This window comes from Oncorhynchus mykiss, chromosome 4 (assembly GCF_057628025.1).
Source record: "Oncorhynchus mykiss isolate SJ-2025 chromosome 4, ASM5762802v1, whole genome shotgun sequence".
Classification (NCBI taxonomy): Eukaryota; Metazoa; Chordata; class Actinopteri; order Salmoniformes; family Salmonidae; genus Oncorhynchus; species Oncorhynchus mykiss.
This window is the reverse complement of record NC_143025.1, coordinates 11147501-11169990: the sequence shown is the minus strand read 5'-3', so window position 1 is coordinate 11169990 and position 22490 is coordinate 11147501. Positions and strand designations below refer to the sequence as shown.

General features: G+C 40.8%; 2 protein-coding genes across 3 annotated transcripts in view; both read left to right on the top strand.

Annotated features, from left to right (window-relative positions):
* The first annotated feature begins 387 nt into the window (after positions 1–387).
* bca3 (Proline-rich protein BCA3) lies at positions 388–2954 on the top strand. Its single transcript, NM_001160682.2, is given in 3 exon segments — positions 388–609; positions 2127–2404; positions 2587–2954. Coding segments are annotated over 2 exon segments (270 nt in total). The 5' UTR covers positions 388–609; positions 2127–2278; the 3' UTR covers positions 2731–2954.
* A 7148-nt stretch (positions 2955–10102) lies between these two features.
* Positions 10103–22490, top strand: part of znf143b (zinc finger protein 143b) — a 13666-nt gene continuing 1278 nt past the window's right edge. The window contains exons 1-15 of one of the 2 annotated variants that reach the window (XR_016495573.1): positions 10103–10405; positions 15145–15258; positions 15657–15740; positions 15973–16068; positions 16309–16389; positions 16642–16835; positions 17298–17360; positions 17628–17744; positions 17913–18001; positions 18111–18236; positions 19147–19326; positions 19517–19744; positions 20055–20200; positions 20483–20632; positions 21141–21287. Coding sequence is in view for 1 of the 2 variants with exons in the window: in XM_036969431.2 (XP_036825326.1) it covers positions 15153–15258; positions 15657–15740; positions 15973–16068; positions 16309–16389; positions 16642–16835; positions 17298–17360; positions 17628–17744; positions 17913–17988; positions 18111–18236; positions 19147–19326; positions 19517–19744; positions 20055–20200; positions 20483–20632; positions 21141–21287 (1794 nt within the window). In the remaining variant the exon portion in view is untranslated. The remainder of the gene's footprint in view (positions 10406–15144; positions 15259–15656; positions 15741–15972; positions 16069–16308; positions 16390–16641; positions 16836–17297; positions 17361–17627; positions 17745–17912; positions 18002–18110; positions 18237–19146; positions 19327–19516; positions 19745–20054; positions 20201–20482; positions 20633–21140; positions 21288–22490) is intronic. The other variant, XM_036969431.2, reaches the window with a different exon arrangement.

The following is a 22490-nucleotide window of genomic DNA, read 5'->3' as shown; positions in this document are numbered from 1 at the left end:
TTAAATATTTTGACACTTATGCCAGAAAAAATGATTAATTTGGCGAGAGACGGAGCGGGATCTAGTCAATCCAGATTATAAAGGTGGCGCCCTACACCGGAAATGTGACGACAATCTTTATAGCAAGTTTAGTGCGCGCAAAAGTTATTTAAACAGGCGTACATATTCTGGTAAATAGCTTTCTGTGAATACATTGTTTCTCGTCCACACAAATTATTATAATTGGATGGGAATTCGTGTTCAATATATTCTCGAAATTAGAGATCAACTCGAGCGCTCACTGCCTGTTGCATTGCTGCTCGTGCTCTGTCAAATCTGCGCGCCCAAAGCAAGGGAGATTGTGACGTCAGCGTTATGTTTACGTTATTCTACAATATTTTTCTTGTCATAAAAAGGTTGTTTGCCGGTGGGTTGGGTACAGTAGATAGTTGACCCGCGGTGTTGTTTCCTATAGCGAGGCACGCCTGGCAGATGGAGTTATCCCTGCTCCGCTCCGCCAGACTCGGCCTGGAAGTACTGGAGCGAGCTTCGAGACGGAGTGTAGACTGGTCTACTGCGAATCCGTATCCCAGTACAACACCAAAGGAGGACAACGCCGGGAGTGAGGAGGTAGGCCTATGTGTAATTGAGTACATTTACATGCACACTATTAATTCGGTATTACATTTATGGCCGAGTATGGCGTTAGTCATTCAAACACCTATGTTTATCTTAATCGGCGTAAAGTCATAATCGAAGTAAGCATACGCAGATTGCACAGCAAACCTGGTATTTTAATCTTTCGAAGTATTAGGAAATCTCAACACTTTAGTCGACGCCAGCCGTGAATATTTGATATGCGAATGTGCTAGCACCTTCAGCGCAAACTTCCCATTCTGTGCGAGTGGACTGAGTACACTGAAAGTAGACATTTAAAAAATGGTTCTCACATGCAAACTTTATTTGTCCGAACTCGGAATCAGATAGTCTTAGTACAAATAACATGGTCACTGTGGTAGAACGTTTGTTTTGTTGGCGATTTTCTGCATTTATAAAAATACCCATCAGTAGCCAGATTTCAGATGTCCCATGTATTGTATGCATATGTATTAGGGACATCGTTATTCATGCAAAGTATGCATGTAAACGTTTTAAACGAACTATTATATTAATCTGACTATCCACAATAATTGTATTATTGCGCTCATGGAGCCGTGCATTCTTTATGTCAGCTATCTTGTTTTCTCTGGTTTCTTTGTAATATGTGAAGCACTGGGGCATTTTTGGGAACTTATCTAATTTGTCTCATGCAATTGCTACATCCATTTTTTGACTAATAAATCAAGGATATGTACCCCTTTGATTCTTGAAGAATATAATTTAAAGTTGCAGTATGCCGAAATTGATCCACCTTTTCCTGGTTGCTAAAACGAATTGTTTGCCTAATTTCAGTTTGTGACAAAATAAGCTGATAGAGTGTAGAGAATCATTGTACCATCTAAACCGCTGTGAAATATATTTTCCATAACAAAAAAAAATATTGTATTTTCAGCTGTTTGAAGCTGGTGTACAAAACATTTTAGAACGGGAAGCATAGAAATAGCGCACATAGAACAGATCTACTGCTTCTTTGACTTGCTTTCAAGTAAATGTTAGATCTATAACTCACATTTCTATTTTGAATTTTGCCGGGTTGCCCAAAAACGTACATAATCCCACTTTATATGAGCTTAGTTCAACTGTCGTACCCTATCAGAACCCAAAATATATATATTTTTGATTTATTTAACTAGGCAAGTCAGTTAACAACATTCTTATTTACAATGAAGACTTATGAAGTGGGTTAACTGCCTTGTTCAGGGGCAGAACGACAGATTTTGACCTTGTCAGCTTGGGGATTCGATCGAACAACCTTTTGGTTACTGGCCCAATGCTCTAACCACTAGGCTAACCCCTTTTGGTTACTCGCCCCTTATAATATATGTTTGTTTAACTCCAATGTTTGTAAACAATCTAAAACACTGTATAGACTCAACATGGTTAAACTATACATTTGGTAGCATCAGTGGTGAGTCCTTGCATCTATAGCTCTTTGTTATTGTTTCTACTGCTGATTGCCACTTTGATGTCCAACTGTCCATATTCAGGTTCAGGGAGACTCAGCCCACACAAGCCTGGATGATGCTTTTGAGACCATAGCTGAATTCATGGCACAGACAACATATCAATGCAAGGTATGTGCTCCAAACCAATTCTACTGCCCTTACTTTGTGCATGTTTTTGTCAATGCTAGATAAATATGTTTGTATTACAGAACTTTTACATGTCGGAGACAGAGCCTATGGAAAATGAGAGAACCCATGTGTGTAGATACCATTCTCAATCTCACCAACACCCAGGGACCTCACTGCAGACCAGGAAACATGTGAGGCAAAGTTACAGCCTTTCAGTGCAACAAGCTGTCATAAAGCCATATTGTACATTTAGAATTGTAGGGCAGAACCCATATATTCAAATAGGAAAGTCAACAAAAACATGCCATTTTAAATGGCGTTTCTTGTCATACTCCTGTGGTTGAGATACTAAGCTATGCCTGTGTTTCTACAGGCACAGTCATCACCTGAGGATTTCCACATTGAGGTGTCTCCAGGTACCTATAAAATTACTGCAGGAACGCAGGACTCACAGGAACAGACCCGGGTAGTACGCATTAATGCAGGAGAGAGCATGAACCTCACATTTCACCTCTAACCTCTCAACCCTGACCAATCCCCATGACCTTTCTGCTAACAATAACAAAACTGCCCAACCTGAACGTTTACGTACATATTTTCACGTCATGCTATCGTCTTCTGTTGAAATGTCGCTTTAGAGCGACAGTGATAGTGTTATTAATTTGCTGCTAAATGAGAAGCCATATTTTGATGTAATCATGATTTTGTTTTTATATTCAATTTTGTATGTAAAATGTCTATCCAAATACATCACGTAAATAATTTCTATATTTTTTGTCATATCAGTATAATAAAGTATATATTTTAAATCAATGATCATTTAGTTTATGGCACAGTTTTTCTTGTCAACTCAACAACTCTCAATCAAATGTTTAATACATATTCTCCACAAGATTCATATCTGATAGACAAAACCTTAATGTATAAACAGTTGTGACCGTGTTGCCAGCGGTTAACTGAAGTATAGTTTTTGGATGAGGTCTGGAGTCTGTCAAGCGAAACACATCCCTGATGGTCACCCTTCTCCTCTCACAACCAGGAAGTGGGTGAAACGCTGAGCTGTGATTGGGTGAGCCACTGATCTAAATGTCAGGGTATAACCTGGAATTTCCAGGTACTTTCCCTGACAAATCAACAGATGTAATCATATTTATGGTTGAACCATGCATGTTGTACTTCGTTTTGGTTTGTTTAATCATTAGTTTTAAGTTACTGCATTTTCATCATACAGCTCAAATCAAATTGTATTTTTCACATGCTTCATAAACAACCAGTGTAGACAAACCGTAAAATACTTACTTCTGGGTCCTTTTCCAACAATGCAGAGTAAAATAAAAAGGTGACAAGGAATAAATACACAGTGAATAACAATGAGTCCAAATATTTCTGGGGGGGGGAATGGCCCTAGCCCTCACCCTCTGATCCAACAGGCCCCAGACATGCTCAATGGGATTGAGATCCGGGCTCTTCGCTGGTCATGGCAGAACACTGACATTCCTGTCTTGCAGGATCTCACGCACAGAACGAGCAGTATGGCTGGTGGCATTGGAGGGTCATGTCAGGATGAGCCTGCAGGAAGGGTAACACATGAGGGAGGAGGATGTCTTCCCTGTAATGCACAGCGTTGAGATTGCCTGCAATGACAACAAGCTCAGTCCGACGATGCTGTGACACACCACCCCAGACCATGACAGACCCTCCACCTCCAAATCGATCCCGCTCCAGAGTACAGGCCTCGGTGTAACGCTCATTCTTCACCGATAAACGTGAATCCGGTGAGACAAAATCGCAAGTCCTGTCTGGTCCAGCGACAGTGGGTTTGTGCCCATAGGCGACGTTGTTGCCGGTGATGTCTGCCTTACAACAGGCCTACAAGCCCTCAGTCCAGCCTCTCTCAGCCTATTGTGGACAGTCTGAGCACTGATGGAGGGATTGTGCGTTCCTGGTGTAACTTGGGCAGTGGTTGTTGCCATCCTGTACCTGTCCCGCAGGTGTGATGTTCGGATGTACCGATCCTGTGCCGGTGTTGTTACACGTGGTCTGCCACTGCGAGGACGATCAGCTGTCCGTCCTGTCTCTTTGTAGCGCTGTCTTAGGTGTCTCGTAGTATGGACATTGCAACTTATTGCCCTGGCCACATCTGCAGTCTTCATGCCTCCTTGCAGCATGCCTAAGGCACATTCACGCAGATGAGCAGGGACCCTGGGAATCTTTCTTTTGGTGTTTTTCAGAGTCAGTAGAAAGGCCTCTTTACTGTCCTAAGTTTTCATAATTGTGACCTTAATTGCCTACCGTCTGAAGGTGTTAGTGTCTTAACGACCATTCCACAGGTGCATGTTCATTCAATGTTTATGGGTCATTGAACAATCATGGGAAACAGTGTTTAAACCCTTTACAATGAAGATCTGTGAAGTTATTTGGATTTTTACGAATTATCTTTGAAAGACAGGGTCCTGAAAGAGGGACGTTTCTTTTTTTGCTGAGTTTAGTGTAACGAACTCCGAATGCCCAGGATTTTGGAATGAGATGTTTGATGAGCAGGTACACGTGAGGTACTGTTTGTGCGTGTGCCTTTTGAATAGATCTCTGCCCTTTATGTATAATTCAGCAGTCACAGTGGAATATCTGGTTCATTACTGCAGTGAATAACCGAGATGGAGGGAACTGCCATTTTGGGCACAGTGTTTTGGTTTGTAATGATCACAAAGTTGTAAGACTAAACTGTCTTGTATTGCTCTGGAAAGTGTCAGTGTCCTAGGGTGGCTGTCCAGTGACTCCAGTCCCATGGAGATGCTATGTAAGAAGGAGAGAGGACGGGAAAAAGAGAAGGGTAGATATTCCTTTCCCCCACTTCTAGTACAGTTCAATAATCAGACATGGGTGCACATTTTTGACCTAGTACTACACAGTTAATTAAAATAATCAACAAATCATCAAGTACGCATTGGGGTCCTGAGGACCTTGTTTGCTGACCCATGTTGACTCCAATGCTTCCCACAGTTGTGTCAAGTTGGCTGGAGTTCCTTTGGGTGGTGGACCATTCTTGATACACATGGGAAACTGTTGAGCATGAAAAACTCAGCAGTGTTGCAGTTCATGACACAAACCGGTGTGCCCGGCACCTACTACCATACGTCATTTAAAGGCACTTAAATATTTGTCTTACCCATTCACCCTCTGAATAGCGCACATACAATCCATATCTCAACTGTCTCAAGGCTTAGAAATCCTTTATAAGGATCGGACCCTTTAAAAAAAAAAATAGCCTAAAATGACATACCCAAATCTTACTGCCTGTAGCTCAGGACCTGAGGGAAGGATATGCATATTCTTGATACCATTTGTAAGAAAACACATTGAAGTTTGTGGAAATGTGAAATTCATGTAGGAGAATATAACACATTAGATCTGGTAAAAGATAATACAAAGAAAAAAATGTGATTTATTTTTTATTTTTTACATCATCTTTGAAATGCAAGAGAAAGGCCATAATGTATTATTCCAGCTCAGGCACAATTTAGATTTTGGCAGCAGTGTATGTGTAAAGTTTTAGACTGATCCAATGAACCATTGCTCATCTGTCAAATGTTGTATCAAGACTGCCCAAATGTTCCTAATTGGTTTATTAATACATTTTTAAGTTCATAATTGTGCACTCTCCTCAAACAATAGCATGGTATTCTTTCACTGTAATAGCTACTGTAAATTGGACAGTGCAGTTAGATTAACACGAATTTAAGCTTTCTGCCCCTATCAGATATATCTGTGTCCTGGGAAATGTTTTTGTTACTTACAACCTCATGCTTATCACATTAGCACAACTGTCCCGTATGTGTGTGGGGGGGTCTCTACGATCCCATAGAGTTTAAACTGTCTCCTCCCCTTCATCTACACTGATTGAAGTGGATTTAACAAGTGACTTCAATAAGGGATCATATATTTCACCTGGTCAATTTATGTCATGGAAAGAGCAGGTGTTCATAATGTTTTGTACATACATTATGGGTTCATTATAACAATCTTTGTGTATAAGGTCATCCTGTGAGTGGAGATAAAGACCACGTCTCAGCACGACGCCATTGTTAGTAAGTTTCACTCCTCGATTGTTCAGCCTGCCTTGCAACAGGTTGGCTTCCAGCAACCTCCTCTCCATAATGTGGTGCAGCTGCTACAGAAAAAACAACATTTTTACATTTTAGCAGACGCTCTCATCCAAAGCGACTTACAGTAGTGAGTGCATACATTTACATACTATTTTTTCTGTACTTGTCCCCCGTGGGAATTGACCAAAGAGTTAGGTCTGCTTCGTGTTTTCATTCTTTTTTTGAATATATATATATTGCGATACTGGTATTGTCACCCCTAATTACTTTACAATGCAGCATAATGTGACTTGCAGGCCTTATGTGGCCTGTAAACTATGAGTTTTAGGCCACTGTATTAGGGTAAAACTAGGCCCTCAAAATAAGGCCTTATGAAAAATGTATTGTATTGTCTTCCATTGAATGACAATATATTCACTTATGATCTCATTTGGTGAAGATCACAGAACTGAAAATGAAAGAATGCAACAACCAACAAACATGGGTGGTTCTGGCAATTCTAAAATTCACTCGAAAGGCACCCTGGGAAATATGGAAATAAGGCGATTGAATTCCTGTCCCGGAGGGCCGAAATGTTTCTGGTTTTTGATTTTTTTTTATGGTTCTTCAAATAACCATCCCATTTATGGTTCTTCAGAGACTCTTAAAATGGTTCCCCTATGCTATCGCTCTCAAAAACCTTATTAGGTTCAAACTTAAACCTTTATTTTTAAGAGTGTAGATGCAAGTACAACACATGCATTTGTTCTCTTTCACAGACATAGGCCTTCACACTTACTGTAGCCTACGTGTATGCAAATTCAACTGTTACTATACTCAATCAGGAAATGGAGGAACACACAGGAATGGGCAAAAATGACAAAACACTATTACAATTTTTTTTTTGTATGATAAAATAATTGTATTTTTAAAAATGTATTTACTTAAAATACATGTATTTGCAAATACAGTGCATTCTGAAATTATTTAGATCCCTTGACTTTCCCCCCCCAAAAAATGTATATTACAGCCTTACTCTAAAATATATATTTTTTTATTAAATCCTCATCAATCTACACACAGTACACCATAATGACAAAGTGAAAACAGGTTTGTAGAAATGTTAGCAAATGTATAAAAACAGAAATACCTTATTTACAAAAGTATTCAGAACCTTCACAACGAGACTCAAAATTGAGCTCAGGTGCATATTGTTTACATTGATCATCCTTGAGATGTTTTCTACAACTTGGTGTCCACCTGTGGTAAATTGAATTGATTGGACACGATTTGGAAAGGCACACACCTGTCTATATAAGGTTCCACAGTTGACAGTGCATATCAGAGCAAAAACCAAGCCATGAGGTCAAAGCAATTGTCCGTAAAGCACTGAGACAGGATTGTGTCGGCACAGATCTGGGGAAGGGTCCCAAAACATGTATGCAGCATTGAATGTCCCCAAGAACACAGTGGCCATCATTCTTAAATAGAAGTTTGGAACCACCAAGACACTTCCTAGAGCTGTCTGCCCTGCCAAACTGAGCAATCGTGGGAGAAGGGCCTTGGTCAGGGAGGTGACCAAGAACCCAATAGTCATTGACAGAGCTCCAGAGTTCCTCTGTGGAGATGGGAGAACCTTCCAGAAGGATAACTATCTCTGCAGCACTCCACAAATCAGGCCTTTATGGTAGAGTGGCCAGACAGAAACCACTCCTCAGCAAAAGGCACATGACAGCCCACTTGGAGTTTACAAAAAAACACCTAAAGGACTCTCAGACCATGAAAAACAAGATTGAACTCTTTGGCCTCAATGCCGAGCGTCATGTCTGGAGGAAACCTGGCACCATCTGTACGGTGAAGCATGGTGGCAGCATCATGCTATGCAGGGGTTTGCAATTCCAGTCCTCGAGGGACAAATTGGTGTCGGTTTTGCCCCAGCTAACACACCAGACTCTAATAATGACCTAATCATGGCCTTCAGTTTAGTATGTCATTTGATTAATCAGCTGTGTTTGCTAGGGATGGAGAAAAAGTGTGATGCCAATCAAGCCCTCAAGGACTGGAGTTGCCCACCCCTGTATGGGGATGTTTTTCAGCGGCAGGGACTGGGAGACTAGTCAGGCTAGAAAGATAAACCGATCAAAGTAGAGAGAGATCATTGATGAAAACCTGCACCAGAGCGCTTAGGGCCCCTGACTGGGGGCGAAGGTTCACCTTCTAACAGGACAACGACCCTAAGCACACAACCAAGACAACGCAGGAGTGGCTTCGGGACAGGTTTCTGAATGTCCCAGTCAAAGCCGGGACTTGAACCCAATCTAACATCTCTATAGAGACCTGAAAATAGCTGGTCAGTGACGTCATACCCAAGAAGACTCAAGGCTGTAATTGCTGCCAAAGGTGCTTCAACAAAGTACTGAGTAAAGGGTCTGAATACTTATGTAAATGTGATATTTCAGTTTTTACTTTGTCATTATGGGGTATTGTGTGTAGATTGAGGGGGGAAAACAATTTAATCAATTTTAGAATAAGGCTGTAACATAACAAAATATGAAAAGTCAAGGGGTCTGTATACTTTTCAAATGCACTGTTTGTTCAAATAGATGCAGGGTTTTTATTTCAGCTGTTCAGAAATAAGGCAGAGACATAGGCTGCATCATCATGGTTCAGAATGATTCAAGCTTTTTAATAATGGAAATTCCCTTAGCCAAAAATGTTCAATGTTAAATTGATAAAACATGAAAATATTCCATTGTCCTGTCAGGTCCACATCTTCACCTGCGGGATTAAAACTTGACTTAATTTATCTCGGGAATGATCTGATTTCTCTCTAAAGAAACCACAGGTTGGGCTCAAAAAAACCTACCTAAATGGAATTCAAGTAATTGGACCAACGTTGGTCAATTAGTTGTTTAATAACCAAAAAAAAAAAAATGTTGGTTAGCTCAGCGTTAGCAAAGATTATAATATACTGACACTTAGCAGCAGCTATGTTAGATAAAACGCATGCGCAGAAAATGATCCGGATCATTCGCTTTAAGAAAAAATACAATTTAAAAAAAAATATTTTTCGAATTGATTTACAATATTATATAACATTTTATTCAACTAGGCAAGTCAGTTAAGAACAAATTCTTATTTACAATGATGGCCTAGGAACAGTGACTTGTTCAGGGGCAGAGTGACAGATTTTGACCTTGTCAGGTCAGGGATTCGATCTAGCAACCTTTCGGTCAATGGCACAACGCTCTAACCACTAGGCTACCTGCCGCATCAAAGAATTTTCTACAAAATGTGTTCGAATGTAACTTGTCTATTGTGTAATAAGACCCCCCACAAAAAATAAACTTTATCTGTGATATTTCACACACACACAAAAATATGTTATTTTCCTTAGGTGGGCGTGGGTGAAAACTCAGTATATGTAGCCATGGCCTAAAAATAGACTACATAAATTACAGATGAGTGTGAGCCCTTATATATCCAACTTATACGTTACCTTTTGTAGGGTAATTCTGTTTCATTAAGTCAGATATACAATAAGCTTGCATAAAGGTCACGTTATCATGTCTGCATCAATACTCAGCCGTCATGAGCTCAGTTCACTGCATTGCCCACATACCCCCATTTTTTTCCCACACAACCTTGTTTTCAACATGGATGCTCGACATTTACCAGTAAATGTTGTTTACATGGAACATTTACTGACTAATTTGATCTCAGCTGTATGACATAAGACAGAAATTAGAATGGCTCATAACGATCTAGTTACATGTTACGTAAAATGCAAAGCGTCAACCGTTTTGTAACGTTAAAAAATAACATTTAGTCAAACGCCACAAACAATACACATAATGGCGCCTGCTAGGGGCCCATGAACGTGTATAGTGAAAATATTACCTGAAATTGCGAAAGTTTAGCTGGTATGTGGCCAATGGGAAGACCACCATTGAGGTGTAGACAACCAATAGAATGGTGGTAATTCAGTTGGGGTTGGTCTTTGTTGCAACGGCTTTTCTTCATACATGTTCCCGGGTGCAAATACTCTCATAACGTTTCCTGCACTGATGCATGGTGGTCGAACGGAGGGATTGTTGGAAAATTGCGGAGGTTAGTATATAAATTGGGTATTTTTTTTTTTTACCCAGTGTGCATTATTCCCACAGCCATCTCTGAGAAGAACTACAACAGGGACTGTAAATGAGGGACGGGAGAAACCTGCTTTACAATAAAATTGAATGTCAAAGAACAATCATTCTTAACCTGAATTAGCTAGCCAATAGATTTTCTTGTTGCCTAAGTGCATTATCAGCTACGTGTGCAACCCACTATAGTGTTCCTATGAAGCGACGAATTATTGTTAGGCTACACAGCTGGCTGTGTAACAGTCAATGTAGCCTATTGGGAAACTCCAATTCAACAAATTTAGGCTAGGCTATCACTTGATGAATTGCGGTTTGTCTTAACACAGATTATCTTTATGTATCGTTAACTCGTGTGCAGTCTTCTAACTCAGTTGTTCCCAACGTGTTACTGTATCACCAATTTAATTTCTCTGCCCGGAGTATTCCATCATGTGCATTTTACCAGCAGGCCTATGGACTCATGTCGAAGTACCCGCTGTGGCTAGGGCAAACACCCTCAGTGGGTCTAGTACTGGTAGGGAAAAACTTTCCTAGCTATCCTGCTCTGGCACATGCCAGTTTAGAAGTTGCAACATTTGTAACAACGCGTCTGTCTCAAGCTTGCAAGTCATTTTACCAAATAAAGTTAGTGTATGTTGCCTAATAAATCAAACTTGAATACCAATACTTAATATACATAGCAATTTAAAGTTGTCTACGTTTTCTTTACAAGACAGAATGCTGAATAAAATAGCATTTGCACTTACTCTGTTACAGGTTGTATGTGTGGTTGGTCTTTGAGACACTTCCACAGTGAAGTATTGCTTACCTGACTTTTTAGATGTGTATTGATTATTATTATTATTATTTTACATTGAACCTTTATTTAACTAGGCAAGTCAGTTAAGAGCAAATTCTGATTTGCAATGACAGCCAAACCCGGATGACGCTGGGCCAATTGTGCACCGTCCTATGGAACTCCCAGTCACGGCTGGATGTGATACAGCCTAGATTCGACCCAGGGACTGTAGTGACACCTCTTGCATTGAGATACCGCTGCGCCACTCAGGATACTGATCATTTATTGCCAGAGAAGGGTTGTTTACGTAACAGGTTAAAATAATTAACTTAGCAGGTTAGGAAAACTAATGCAGTAGGTTAGGTGAATTAAGTTAACATAGCGGTTTAGGCTTAGCTACCATGCTACAGTTGTCAACAACAGTTGTCCATGATAAGACCACTGGATAGAACGGTAGGCCTACTCCATCTAACTACAACGGTAGAAACTAAAGTTCCATCTGTGGTGAGAAATCATCAGTATCATAACACCGATACTGTCGTTGAACTTGATATCTATCACCTGGTACATGTGCAGAACCATGTAAACACCTGCAGACTTTGCTTACATGCATGTGTCGGTGCATGTTCTTCCATCTTGTGCACATGCCTTTGGTCACAAGCAAACAAATCTTTTTTTCCACATACCGAGACCATCGTTTTGAAGTTGGCTAAATAACACTTTCCTGGGGATATTTTGTCTAAAATGTCAACCAAGTGAAGGACCAACAACATGGATAATTGGTAGAGTAAGTTCAACTGAAGTGTATGCAACATTCTGACTTGTAAAGGGAATGTAACTTAAATGTGCGTGGCGTTGCCTACATAATTTAAAGGCATCGTCATATTTTGTGTATATAGTGTCAATGGCTGTCGCTACATATTTTTGCCCTAGATATTTTTTTGTATTTTATTTAACCTTTTATTTTATCAGGGAGTCATACTGTGACCAAGGTCTCTTTTACAGATGAGCCCTGAATAGCAGAAAATACACACATCAATGTAAATACAAAGGGCGAGCAGAAAGAAAAACACGGGCACAAAAAATCTAATCAAAGTTTATTTGTCACGTGAGCCAAATACAACGGGTGTAAACCTTAGGGTGAAATGCTTACTTACAGGCTCTTAAAAATGAACACATTCACAGTCTAGGACCGATAGGAGCGTTGACTGAATAATCTGCTTTCTAATATTTAGCTAGAGGCAGGACCTATTTCTATAGAAGAAGCCCATTTTTATTCTTAGCTTCTTAACTAACTCATCAATATTCTTTTTAAAAGACAGCGTTTCATCTATCCATATGTCCAGATATTTCTAAGCATGGACACCATCCAAAGTACATAAGCTTAAATCATCATAGTTATTTTTATGTGCTCCAGAGAACAACATATACTTAGTTTTACCTGCATCCAGTACTATTTTCAGGTCTATAAAGTTTTTCTGTAATACAATGAGGGCAGACTATAGAGCCTGGTCACCTGTGGGGGCAATGGCATACACAACAGTATCATCGGCATATAAGTGCAGGTTAAGTCGATATTGTTAATTTAAGCTGTAAAAAGTACAGGACCCAGAATCGACACCAGCGGGACACCTTTGGTAATATCCAGGAAACCCGATTTGACACCATCGATAGATACACAATGAGGTCTATCTGTCAAGTCATTTTTAAACCATTTACATGCAGCCTGGTCTAGGCCAATTTTAGGACTGCCTTTTGATTTTGCAGTGTGTGATCAACAGTATCAAAAGCCTTTGTGCTGCCCTCTTCATTGACTTGTCAATGTTGCTTTTTATCCATACAGTTAACCACATTTATAACTAGGGATGCAGACTGATTTACATTTCAAGATGGGAAAGATCTTAGCTGAGAATTAATCAAGGATTCAAATATTTTTGCTCAGCAAGAACATTTTAGGAGCAGAGCAATTTAATAATTATTTAGGTCAGCACCTTTTGTGAAGGGGGAGAACATGGGCCGCCTTCCAAATCTTGGGGATAGTGCCAGATATAATCGTCAGGTTGAAAATATGGGTTAAAGATTCAGCAATCGGAGTGGTTTTTAATCATCAATCTTAAGCAAGGCATCTAGCACATAGTATACTGAACAAAAATATAAATGCAACATGTAAAGTGTTGGTCCCATGTTTCAGTAGCTGAAATAAAAGATCCCAGAAATGTTACATACGCACAAAAAGCTTATCTCTCATTCTGTGCACAAATTTGTTTATATCCCTGTTAGTGAGGATTTCTCCTTTGCCAAAATAATCCATCCACCAGACAGGTGTGGCATATCAAGAAGCTGATTAAACAGCATGATAATTACACACATGTGCATCTTGTGCTGGAACAAAAGGCCACTCTCTAAAATGTGTAGTTTTGTCACAACACAATGCCACAGATGTCTGCAGGAATGTCCACCAGAGTTGTTGCCAGAGAATTGAATGTTAGTGTTAATAATAAACTGGTCTTGAACATCTCTACTAAGAGCATTGTTTTTGGTACAAGTTATTCCATAAGTTCTAGAACAGCTGAATCTGGTAATGAGGAGACTAAATTACTTGGCGTTACCTTAGATTGTAAACTATCATTGTCAAAACATGTAGATTCAATGGTTGTAAAGACGGGGAGAGGCTCTGCTTTTTTGACACCACACTCCACAAAGCAAGTCCTGCAGGCTTTATTTGTATCTTAATTATTGTCCAGTCAAGTGGTGCGAAGAAAGACCTAGTTAAGCTGCAGCTGGCCCAGAACAGAGCAACACGCCTTGCTCTTCATTGTATTCAGAGAGCTAATATTTATACTATGCATGCCAGTCTCTCTTGGGTAAGAGTTGAGGAAAGACTGACTGCGTTACTTCTCGTTTTATAAGAAACATTCATGTGCTGGAAATTCCAAATAGTTTGCATAGTCAACTTACACACAGCACTGACATACACACCCCACCAGACGTGCCACCAGGGGACTTTTCACAGTCCCCTGGTCCAGAACAAATTCAAGGAAACATACAGTAAGTATTATACAGAGCCATTAGTGCATGAAACTCCCATCTTATATAGTGCAAGGGAACAGCAAACCTTGTTTCAAAAAACAAATAAAGCAACTCCTCAAGGCACAATGCCTTTCCCCCATGTAATCTACTTGTGTCTATGTACTGACATGTATGTGTAACTGATAGATGCACACACACTACACGTTAATGTTTTTCAATGTATGTAAATTGTAAAGTATTTTTGTCTGTAATGTTTTTTGTTGTTGTCGGACCCAAGTAAGACTGTTGCCATTGGAGTCGGCTAATGGGGATCCTAAATGTATCAAATAAAACATTTTTCATTTCTCTACCATAAGCCGCCTCCAATGTTGTTTTAGAGAATTTTGAAGTACGTCTAACCGGCCTCACAACCGCAGACCACGTGTATGGCGTCGTGTGGGCGAGCGGTTTGCTGAACGTAGTGCTCCATGTTGGGGTTATGGTATGGACAGGCATTAGCTACGGACAATGAATACAACTGCATTTTTAAATACTGCATTTTGAATGCAAAAAAAATACAGTGATGTGATTGTGAGGCCCCTTTTTTTATGCACAAATTAAATAATTTAATTATTAAATTAAACTTGTATTTTATAATTTGAAACTGAATTGAGCATTGCATTGTTTTAAAATTCAATTTAATTGAAAATTCAATATTTATATATTCAGTTTCAACATGGTAGATTTTTTTTTTTTTAAGAATCTGTGTATCAAGTTTACAAAACTATAATTTCAAATTGACCAAAGTTTCATATATTCAACTTCTCATATTTTAGGTTTTCAAGTTCAGTTCTCTAAATTCAGAACCAGAGACATCTTGAATCATGTTTGTTTTTGTGTCCTGTTTGTTTGAGTAGGTTGAGACATGCTCTTGGCCCAGATAAACCGTGACTCCCAGGGGATGGCAGAGTTCCAGGATGCAGACGGCCAGCAGGTGACCCTCTGTCTGGCTGAGGCAGTGACCGTGGCAGGTGAGCTCTGTCGGGGTCCTAACCCAACACAGGGGAGGTCAAAGGGTCAAACCAACTACTAATGGGAAGTGGTCAGAGAATATAATTCAATGTATTTATCACAGTTCAGAGTAAAATACTACAGCAAGCTTGGTACTTTGATTATATCCCAAGGCTGGGTTAGGAAAATAGCTTTCATATTCCCACAGTATAACTACTATGTGTATCAACACTGTCATTCCACTATATCAACATATGTAGATGGGTTTTAGAACTCAACGTGGGACCTAATTAAAGTAACATACTGCCTAATAGAAAAAGTGCACCACCACAATTATTATCGTGTCTCGACCAGCTCTTAGTTACATGCATGTGTCGGTCATTTCCCCGTTAATACTGACTGTTATGATCCTATATAGACGGCGATCATATGGACACAGTGAGTCTACAGGCGGTAACCCTTGCCGACGGCTCCACAGCATACATACAGCATGACCACAAAGGTAAGCGTGCATCACTCTCATGTCATTATCAGTGAGGTGAGAGAAAAGCAAAAATGTCCACATTTGCCTCAAGTCTTCTCTATGTACAAATGCAAGGTCTTATCCTCTATGGTAAAGATACGGGAAGGGAGTAAGCTAATCCTAGATCTGTGCTTAGCAGGGGCTTCTGAGACAAGTATGTTGTGGCTCAGTGACAGCTCTGATTAGAGTTCAGTCTAATTGAGAGGAGTAGTTTCCTTTTCAGATGGACAGCTAATGGACGGACAGGTCATCCAACTGGAGGATGGGTCTACTGCATACGTCCAGCATATGTCCATGCCAAAATCAGGTGAAGGATATGAACCAGACTCTTACATGTACTTTTACCTGCATTGTTGGGAAGGGCCCGTGAGTAACCATTTCACTGTTGGTCTACACCTGTTGTTTACGATGCATGTGAAAATAAACATTTGATTTTTGACCTGTGCTTATCAGGCATAACCTGGATAACATCTGTGTTTCGTTGACAGACGTTTGTGTATAATGCATTTCTAGAGACTACCATGTGTATTGCATGTTTATATTGTAGGAGGAGACAGTTTGCAACTTGAAGATGGACAGGCTGTCCAGCTAGAAGATGGAACAACAGCCTACATTCATGCACCCAAAGGTAAATGTTGTTCATCAAGGATGTAGTCCAGATTCTGTCTGGTCTCTCTTTCTTTCTTCTCTTGGATTGGCATTAGGTTTAGGTATAATTATTTATCATTAGCAATTAGGATAGAAGTGACACCTTTCTCTTTGTTAGGCCATGTGATATTTTTTGCCTCAAATTCAATCTCGGCTGTACAAGAATACCTATGGGAGTAGTGACTAGGGGCCACATTGGTCACGTGTAACCTTTCTCCTGATACCTCCTCAGAGACATATGAACAGAGTAGCTTGCAGGCGGTGCAGTTGGAGGACGGCAGCACGGCGTACATCCAGCACACGGTGCACATGCCCCAGTCCAACACCATCCTGGCCATTCAGGCCGACGGCACCATCTCCGACCTGCAGACAGACGGGGGCATAGACCCGGAGACCATCAGTGTGCTGGAGCAGTACACCACCAAGGTAGTGCGATATCTAAACCCAGATCCATAGAGGGAAGTATAGATTTATTCATATAGACATGGATACTAAACATGTCACCTCTGCTTTGCTCTGCAACATGGTCATGAAAAGACTGGGTTGACAAAGTATGTGGTTCCTTCCCTTATTTCTGCACACATTAAAGCTGGGCGGGAGTAGAGAATGTTCCATGTTACTATAGGGCAGGGGTACCCAACTCTTACCTACGAGGTCCAGAGTCTAATGGTTTTCTGGTTCTACCTTGCAATTAATTGCACGCACCTGTTGTCCCGGGTCTAAGTCAGTCCCTTTATTAGTGGGGAAGAATGAAAGTATGCAGTGGAACTGGCTTTGAGGTCCAGAGTAGAGTTTGAGGACTCAAGGTTATGGGCTGCAGTATTGCTGTGAAGAGAGTCTCATTCAGAAGCACTATATAATGATGCATTTAATTTGCTTGTTCACCAGGTGGAGAATGTAGAGAGTGGGCTGTTTGGCCGAGAGGAGACTGATAATGGCATCCACATGCAGGTACTGTCACTCAGCTGGATAATGTTCATTAGAACAGGGTTTTTCAACCCTCGCACCCAGATGTTTCACATTTTTGTTTTAACCCTAAACTGGCATGCAACAAAGAACTTTTGAAAACATTTTGCAATGGAAAACAAAAAGGTACGTATCTTACTCCACAAGTCCAGGTAGATCCTCTGTGTTTTAGTACGGTCTCTTCCTGTTTGGTGGCTAATGAACAAGACCCTGGTTTTGTCATGAGGACCTAATGTCTCCTCTTCTCTTCAGATTGTTCTCCAGGGTCAAGAGGGTAGGACAGGAAGGGTTTCACACGTAGGGGAGAAGTCCTTCCACTGTGACCACGAGGACTGTGGGAAACTCTTTACCACTGCTCACCATCTAAAGGCAAGGCCCTGTGTTTGTCTCAATACCATTATCCTCTCTTTGTCAAATATTTTGTCTAATGAGTTTTGTTCTTCTTACTTCTAATAAAAGCTAGAGTATTTTGTGTGTGTGTGTGTGTAGTTTGTTTTTACTGTTGCTGTAATATAGCTTTGTTTGTGTTTCCCACAGGTACACGAGAGATGCCACACTGGAGATAAGCCATATATCTGTGACCACATTGGCTGTGGGAAGAAGTTTGCTACAGGTAGCAAGCTACTGTGAGGGCTTTAACTCTTCTCATGGGTCATGCAACCTTGCTGATTTCTTCTTTGTGTTTAAATTGTCTCTAGACTAAAGTTGTTTGGCACCTTGTTTTGTCCTCTTCAGGGTATGGGCTGAAGAGTCACTCGCGTACACACACTGGGGAAAAACCTTACCGCTGCCAGGAGATCAACTGCCAAAAGTCTTTCAAAACATCCGGAGACCTACAGAAGCACACACGGACACACACAGGTACAATACACTGGTACAATACACTCCCGGTAGAAATACACAGGTACAATACACTGGTACAATACACTCCCGGTAGAAATACACAGGTACAACACACTCTCGATAGAAATGCACTGGTACAACACACTGGTACAATACACTCCCAGTAGAAATGCACTGGTACAATACACTCCCGGTAGAAATGCACTGGTATAATACACTCCCGGTAGAAATGCACTGGTACAACACACTCCCGGTAGAAATGCACTGGTACAACACACTCCCGGTAGAAATGCACTGGTACAACACACTCCCGGTAGAAATGCACTGGTACAACACACTCCCGGTAGAAATGCACTGGTACAACACACTCCCGGTAGAAATGCACTGGTACAACACACTCCCGGTAGAAATGCACTGGTACAATACACTCCCGGTAGAAATGCACTGGTACAATACACTCCCGGTAGAAATGCACTGGTACAATACACTCCCGGTAGAAATGCACTGGTACAATACACTCCCGGTAGAAATGCACTGGTACAATACACTCCCGGTAGAAATGCACTGGTACAATACACTCCCGGTAGAAATGCACTGGTACAATACACTCCCGGTAGAAATGCACTGGTACAATACACTCCCGGTAGAAATGCACTGGTACAATACACTCCCGGTAGAAATACACAGGTACAATACACTCCCGGTAGAAATGCACTGGTACAAGGAAGAGGATGGGTTCCACTTATTCTTCCACCTATTGAGTTTTCTTTGTCACTGTCTCCTCTGCCTTGTGTTGGGGTCAGGTTGCTATTTTCAATATAGGCCATTGATAGATCTCAGGTTTCTCACTCTCGAACCCCCATTATGTCTAATGTACATTCTGAGACGTAGTCTTACTCTCGTTTGTCCTGCCTTGTGTTGTTTTCAGGAGAGAAGCCATTCAAATGTCCTGTTGAGGGCTGCGGACGGTCGTTCACCACCTCCAACATCCGCAAGGTTCACATCCGCACGCACACCGGAGAGCGGCCGTACTACTGCGCTGAGCCCAGCTGCGGGCGATCCTTCGCCAGCGCCACCAACTACAAGAACCACATGAGGATTCATACAGGCATGTACCAAAATACTTGGCTTCTTCGTTACATGTTATTTACATGGCCATATAGGAAGGAGCTGTCTGATGGAGACTTTTTGGACCAAAATGTCATGTTCTTTTTTTTGAAGCAATCTCAATATACCTTGACTGAGTTGTTTTTTTTTGCCCAATGATAACAATGTGTTGTACCTGTCCATGTGTCCAGGAGAGAAACCTTACGTGTGCACCGTGCCAGGGTGTGATAAGCGATTCACGGAGTACTCCAGCCTGTACAAGCACCATGTGGTCCACACGCCCTGCAAGCCCTACAACTGCAACTACTGCGGGAAGACTTACAAACAGATCTCCACCCTGGCTATGCACAAGCGCACAGCGCACAACGACACGGAGCCCATCGAAGAGGAGCACCAGGCCTACTTTGAGCAACCCACAGGTCAGTGTTTGTGTGTACGCCTGTGCACATAATGAGAGGGGAAAGTAATACTGCACTCTATACTCAGCTGTGACATATAGTAGACAGAATAGCAGTTTACCTCTTTCTAAAGAAATGGCGAATGATGAAATCATTGATTTCTTAAATGATGTTGAATACTGACAAATTGCAATGATTGCTTGGATACGGAGATGACTTTCATTGGCCCTCATTCAATCTCAGACGACCTGTCATCAACACGTTAAACCTCACCCTATTCATTTATTCTGTGGTTTTCTAAGCTGGACCCTGTTTTCCCTGTCTGATTCAGATGCCATTGATGATCCCGAGGTCACCTACACGTCTGTTGTGGAGGTGGAGGACTCCTTTTTGGAACAGGTGTCTGTGGGGACCCCAGAGGTTCTAGGGCAACAGCACCAAGTGTCTCTAGTCACTCAGGATGGAACAACACAGCAGGTAAGCATCCATGTCACACATCAGTGTTTCCACTACTACTGGCTCACTTTCTCTCCCTTGCATATGGATGGATTTTATATTATTCTTTGCTTTTCATGTATTTTCGCTGGAACTAATGATCTTTAAACTTAAATAATGCATTGCTGGGTGCGTAACACAAACTGTTCTTCAATAACTCTTTTATAGAGGAAATGAAGAAACACCATTCGTACATGTATGTTGATGAGTGCATGTTGTGACGGTTGGAGTAGTAGGAAACGAGCTGATGTTGTTATACTTCAGGTCAGTATCTCCGAGGCGGATTTGCAAGCGATGGGCGGTACAATTACCATGGTAACACAAGAAGGTACCACCATCACCATCCCAGCCCATGAGCTGATGTCACAAGGGCATTCTGTCACCATGGTGACAGAGGATGGCACGGAGGGACAGGTATCTATCAATTATTAAAGAATGTTTCGTTATAATTATTTTTATGTAAAGTTGGGTGTGTTATTTTAATTGTTTTATATTCCCGGGTTGCTGCCCATCTGCACTACTGCCAATGTCCATTCTATGTACTAGGAAAAGACAGAAATATATGTACCTACGATTTTTTTCTGGGTAGATGTTGGTAAACCAAGTATACCTTCAGCAAAAATAAAATAAAGATTCCACACACTCCCAATACATGTGGGATTTATTTAAAAAATAAATAATAATAATATTTTCAAAACATGAGTGACCAACAACAAAACATACTACAGCATAATTACATGTAATCTACAATATTTATAATAATAAACGCACAAAATACAGGATTTATTTTGACTTAAGGGACAAAATGTTTCGAGGCCTAATCAATCTCACTTCGGAGCAAAGTCTTTGTGTCCTTGATTTTTGCGTTCTATATTTTATACTCTGTATTCTCTTTTTCAAATGTTATTTCTGTCCTCTGCAGGTGCAAATTATGACCCCAGATATGACCACGTTCCAGACAGTGGAGGAGGTGGATTTTATCCAGGAACAGGAGCACCAGGTGGTGTCTTCAAGCCCTCACCCGGTCACCCTATTGGCTACTTCCAATGGCACTCACATCGCTGTACAGGTATGCCACAATGAGCAGCCTATGGATGTTAGTTAGGCTGCGTTTACACAGTTACCCCAATTCTAGTGTATTGGCAAATCTGATACCTAGGTCTACCTGATCTTTTCTCCAATGTGTAAATGGAAAAAACAACATAGAATCTGATCTTTAGGCTGCGTTTACACAGGAAGGCCAATTATTGGCAAAAGAGCTTACCTGTTTGGTCAAAAGACCAATTAGTGGAAAAAGATCAGAATTGGGCTGCCTGTGTACGTGCATTCGTATGTGAATCTCAATCCTGATACAATTCTGATGCTTCAAATGTGACCTCAGTCTGGATGCGTATATATATATATATATCTTTCACATTACCTGCTGTTACCATGACAACCACCACAAAATTTAAAGGAGCAGTGACAGGAAATTAGCGTTGCATCTTTGCTCAGTTTGAGAGGCTAATACGCAGATATATGAATACGCAGATCGGATAGAGGTCACATGTAAAACTGAGTGTCAATCAGAAAATAACCTGAATTGGGTTCTTCAGATGGCTGTGTAAACACAGCCTTGGTGAACATGTTACCTAGCTACTTGGTTTGGGAGATGGAAGGTAACACCACAGATGTATAAACCTGAAGCATACTGTTGGCATTTCCACTCACTACCAAATATGGTGACGATGGGAAGCCCAGTGGCCGGAGAAGATTGAGCCAGATGGATTTTGTCTGACATTCTGCACATTTTTTCATCCATTAAACATTTGATCTCAATGTGTTCTGTTACCAAAACTACAATCTGTTAGTGGCCATTTTTTATTTTTTTATTTGCCTTTACCCTTTGACAAAGTTTCTAAAAAAAATGAGGTTGTTTAGTTTGAGTGCAAGGGTGAGTTGAGTAATTGCACTGTGTGGACTTCAGAATAGGTGTTACGTAATGGATATATACATGTACATGCTAGAACTCACCAATAGAATCTCTCTAGCTTGGCTCTGCCCCAAATTATTAATTTGCTACCATTGGAAGACCACAGCCTGTAGTTATCTTGGTTTAGTTATACAAATATTTATACTCACATTACCTGATGTTGCAGATATATATATATATATTTATATTTATATGAATATATATATATATTTATATGAATGAGAGAGAATTCCATGTGGAAAAGGGGACAGATCCTGCTCTTCATTCAGTATCTGTCTTAAATTATGTGTTCTGTTTGAC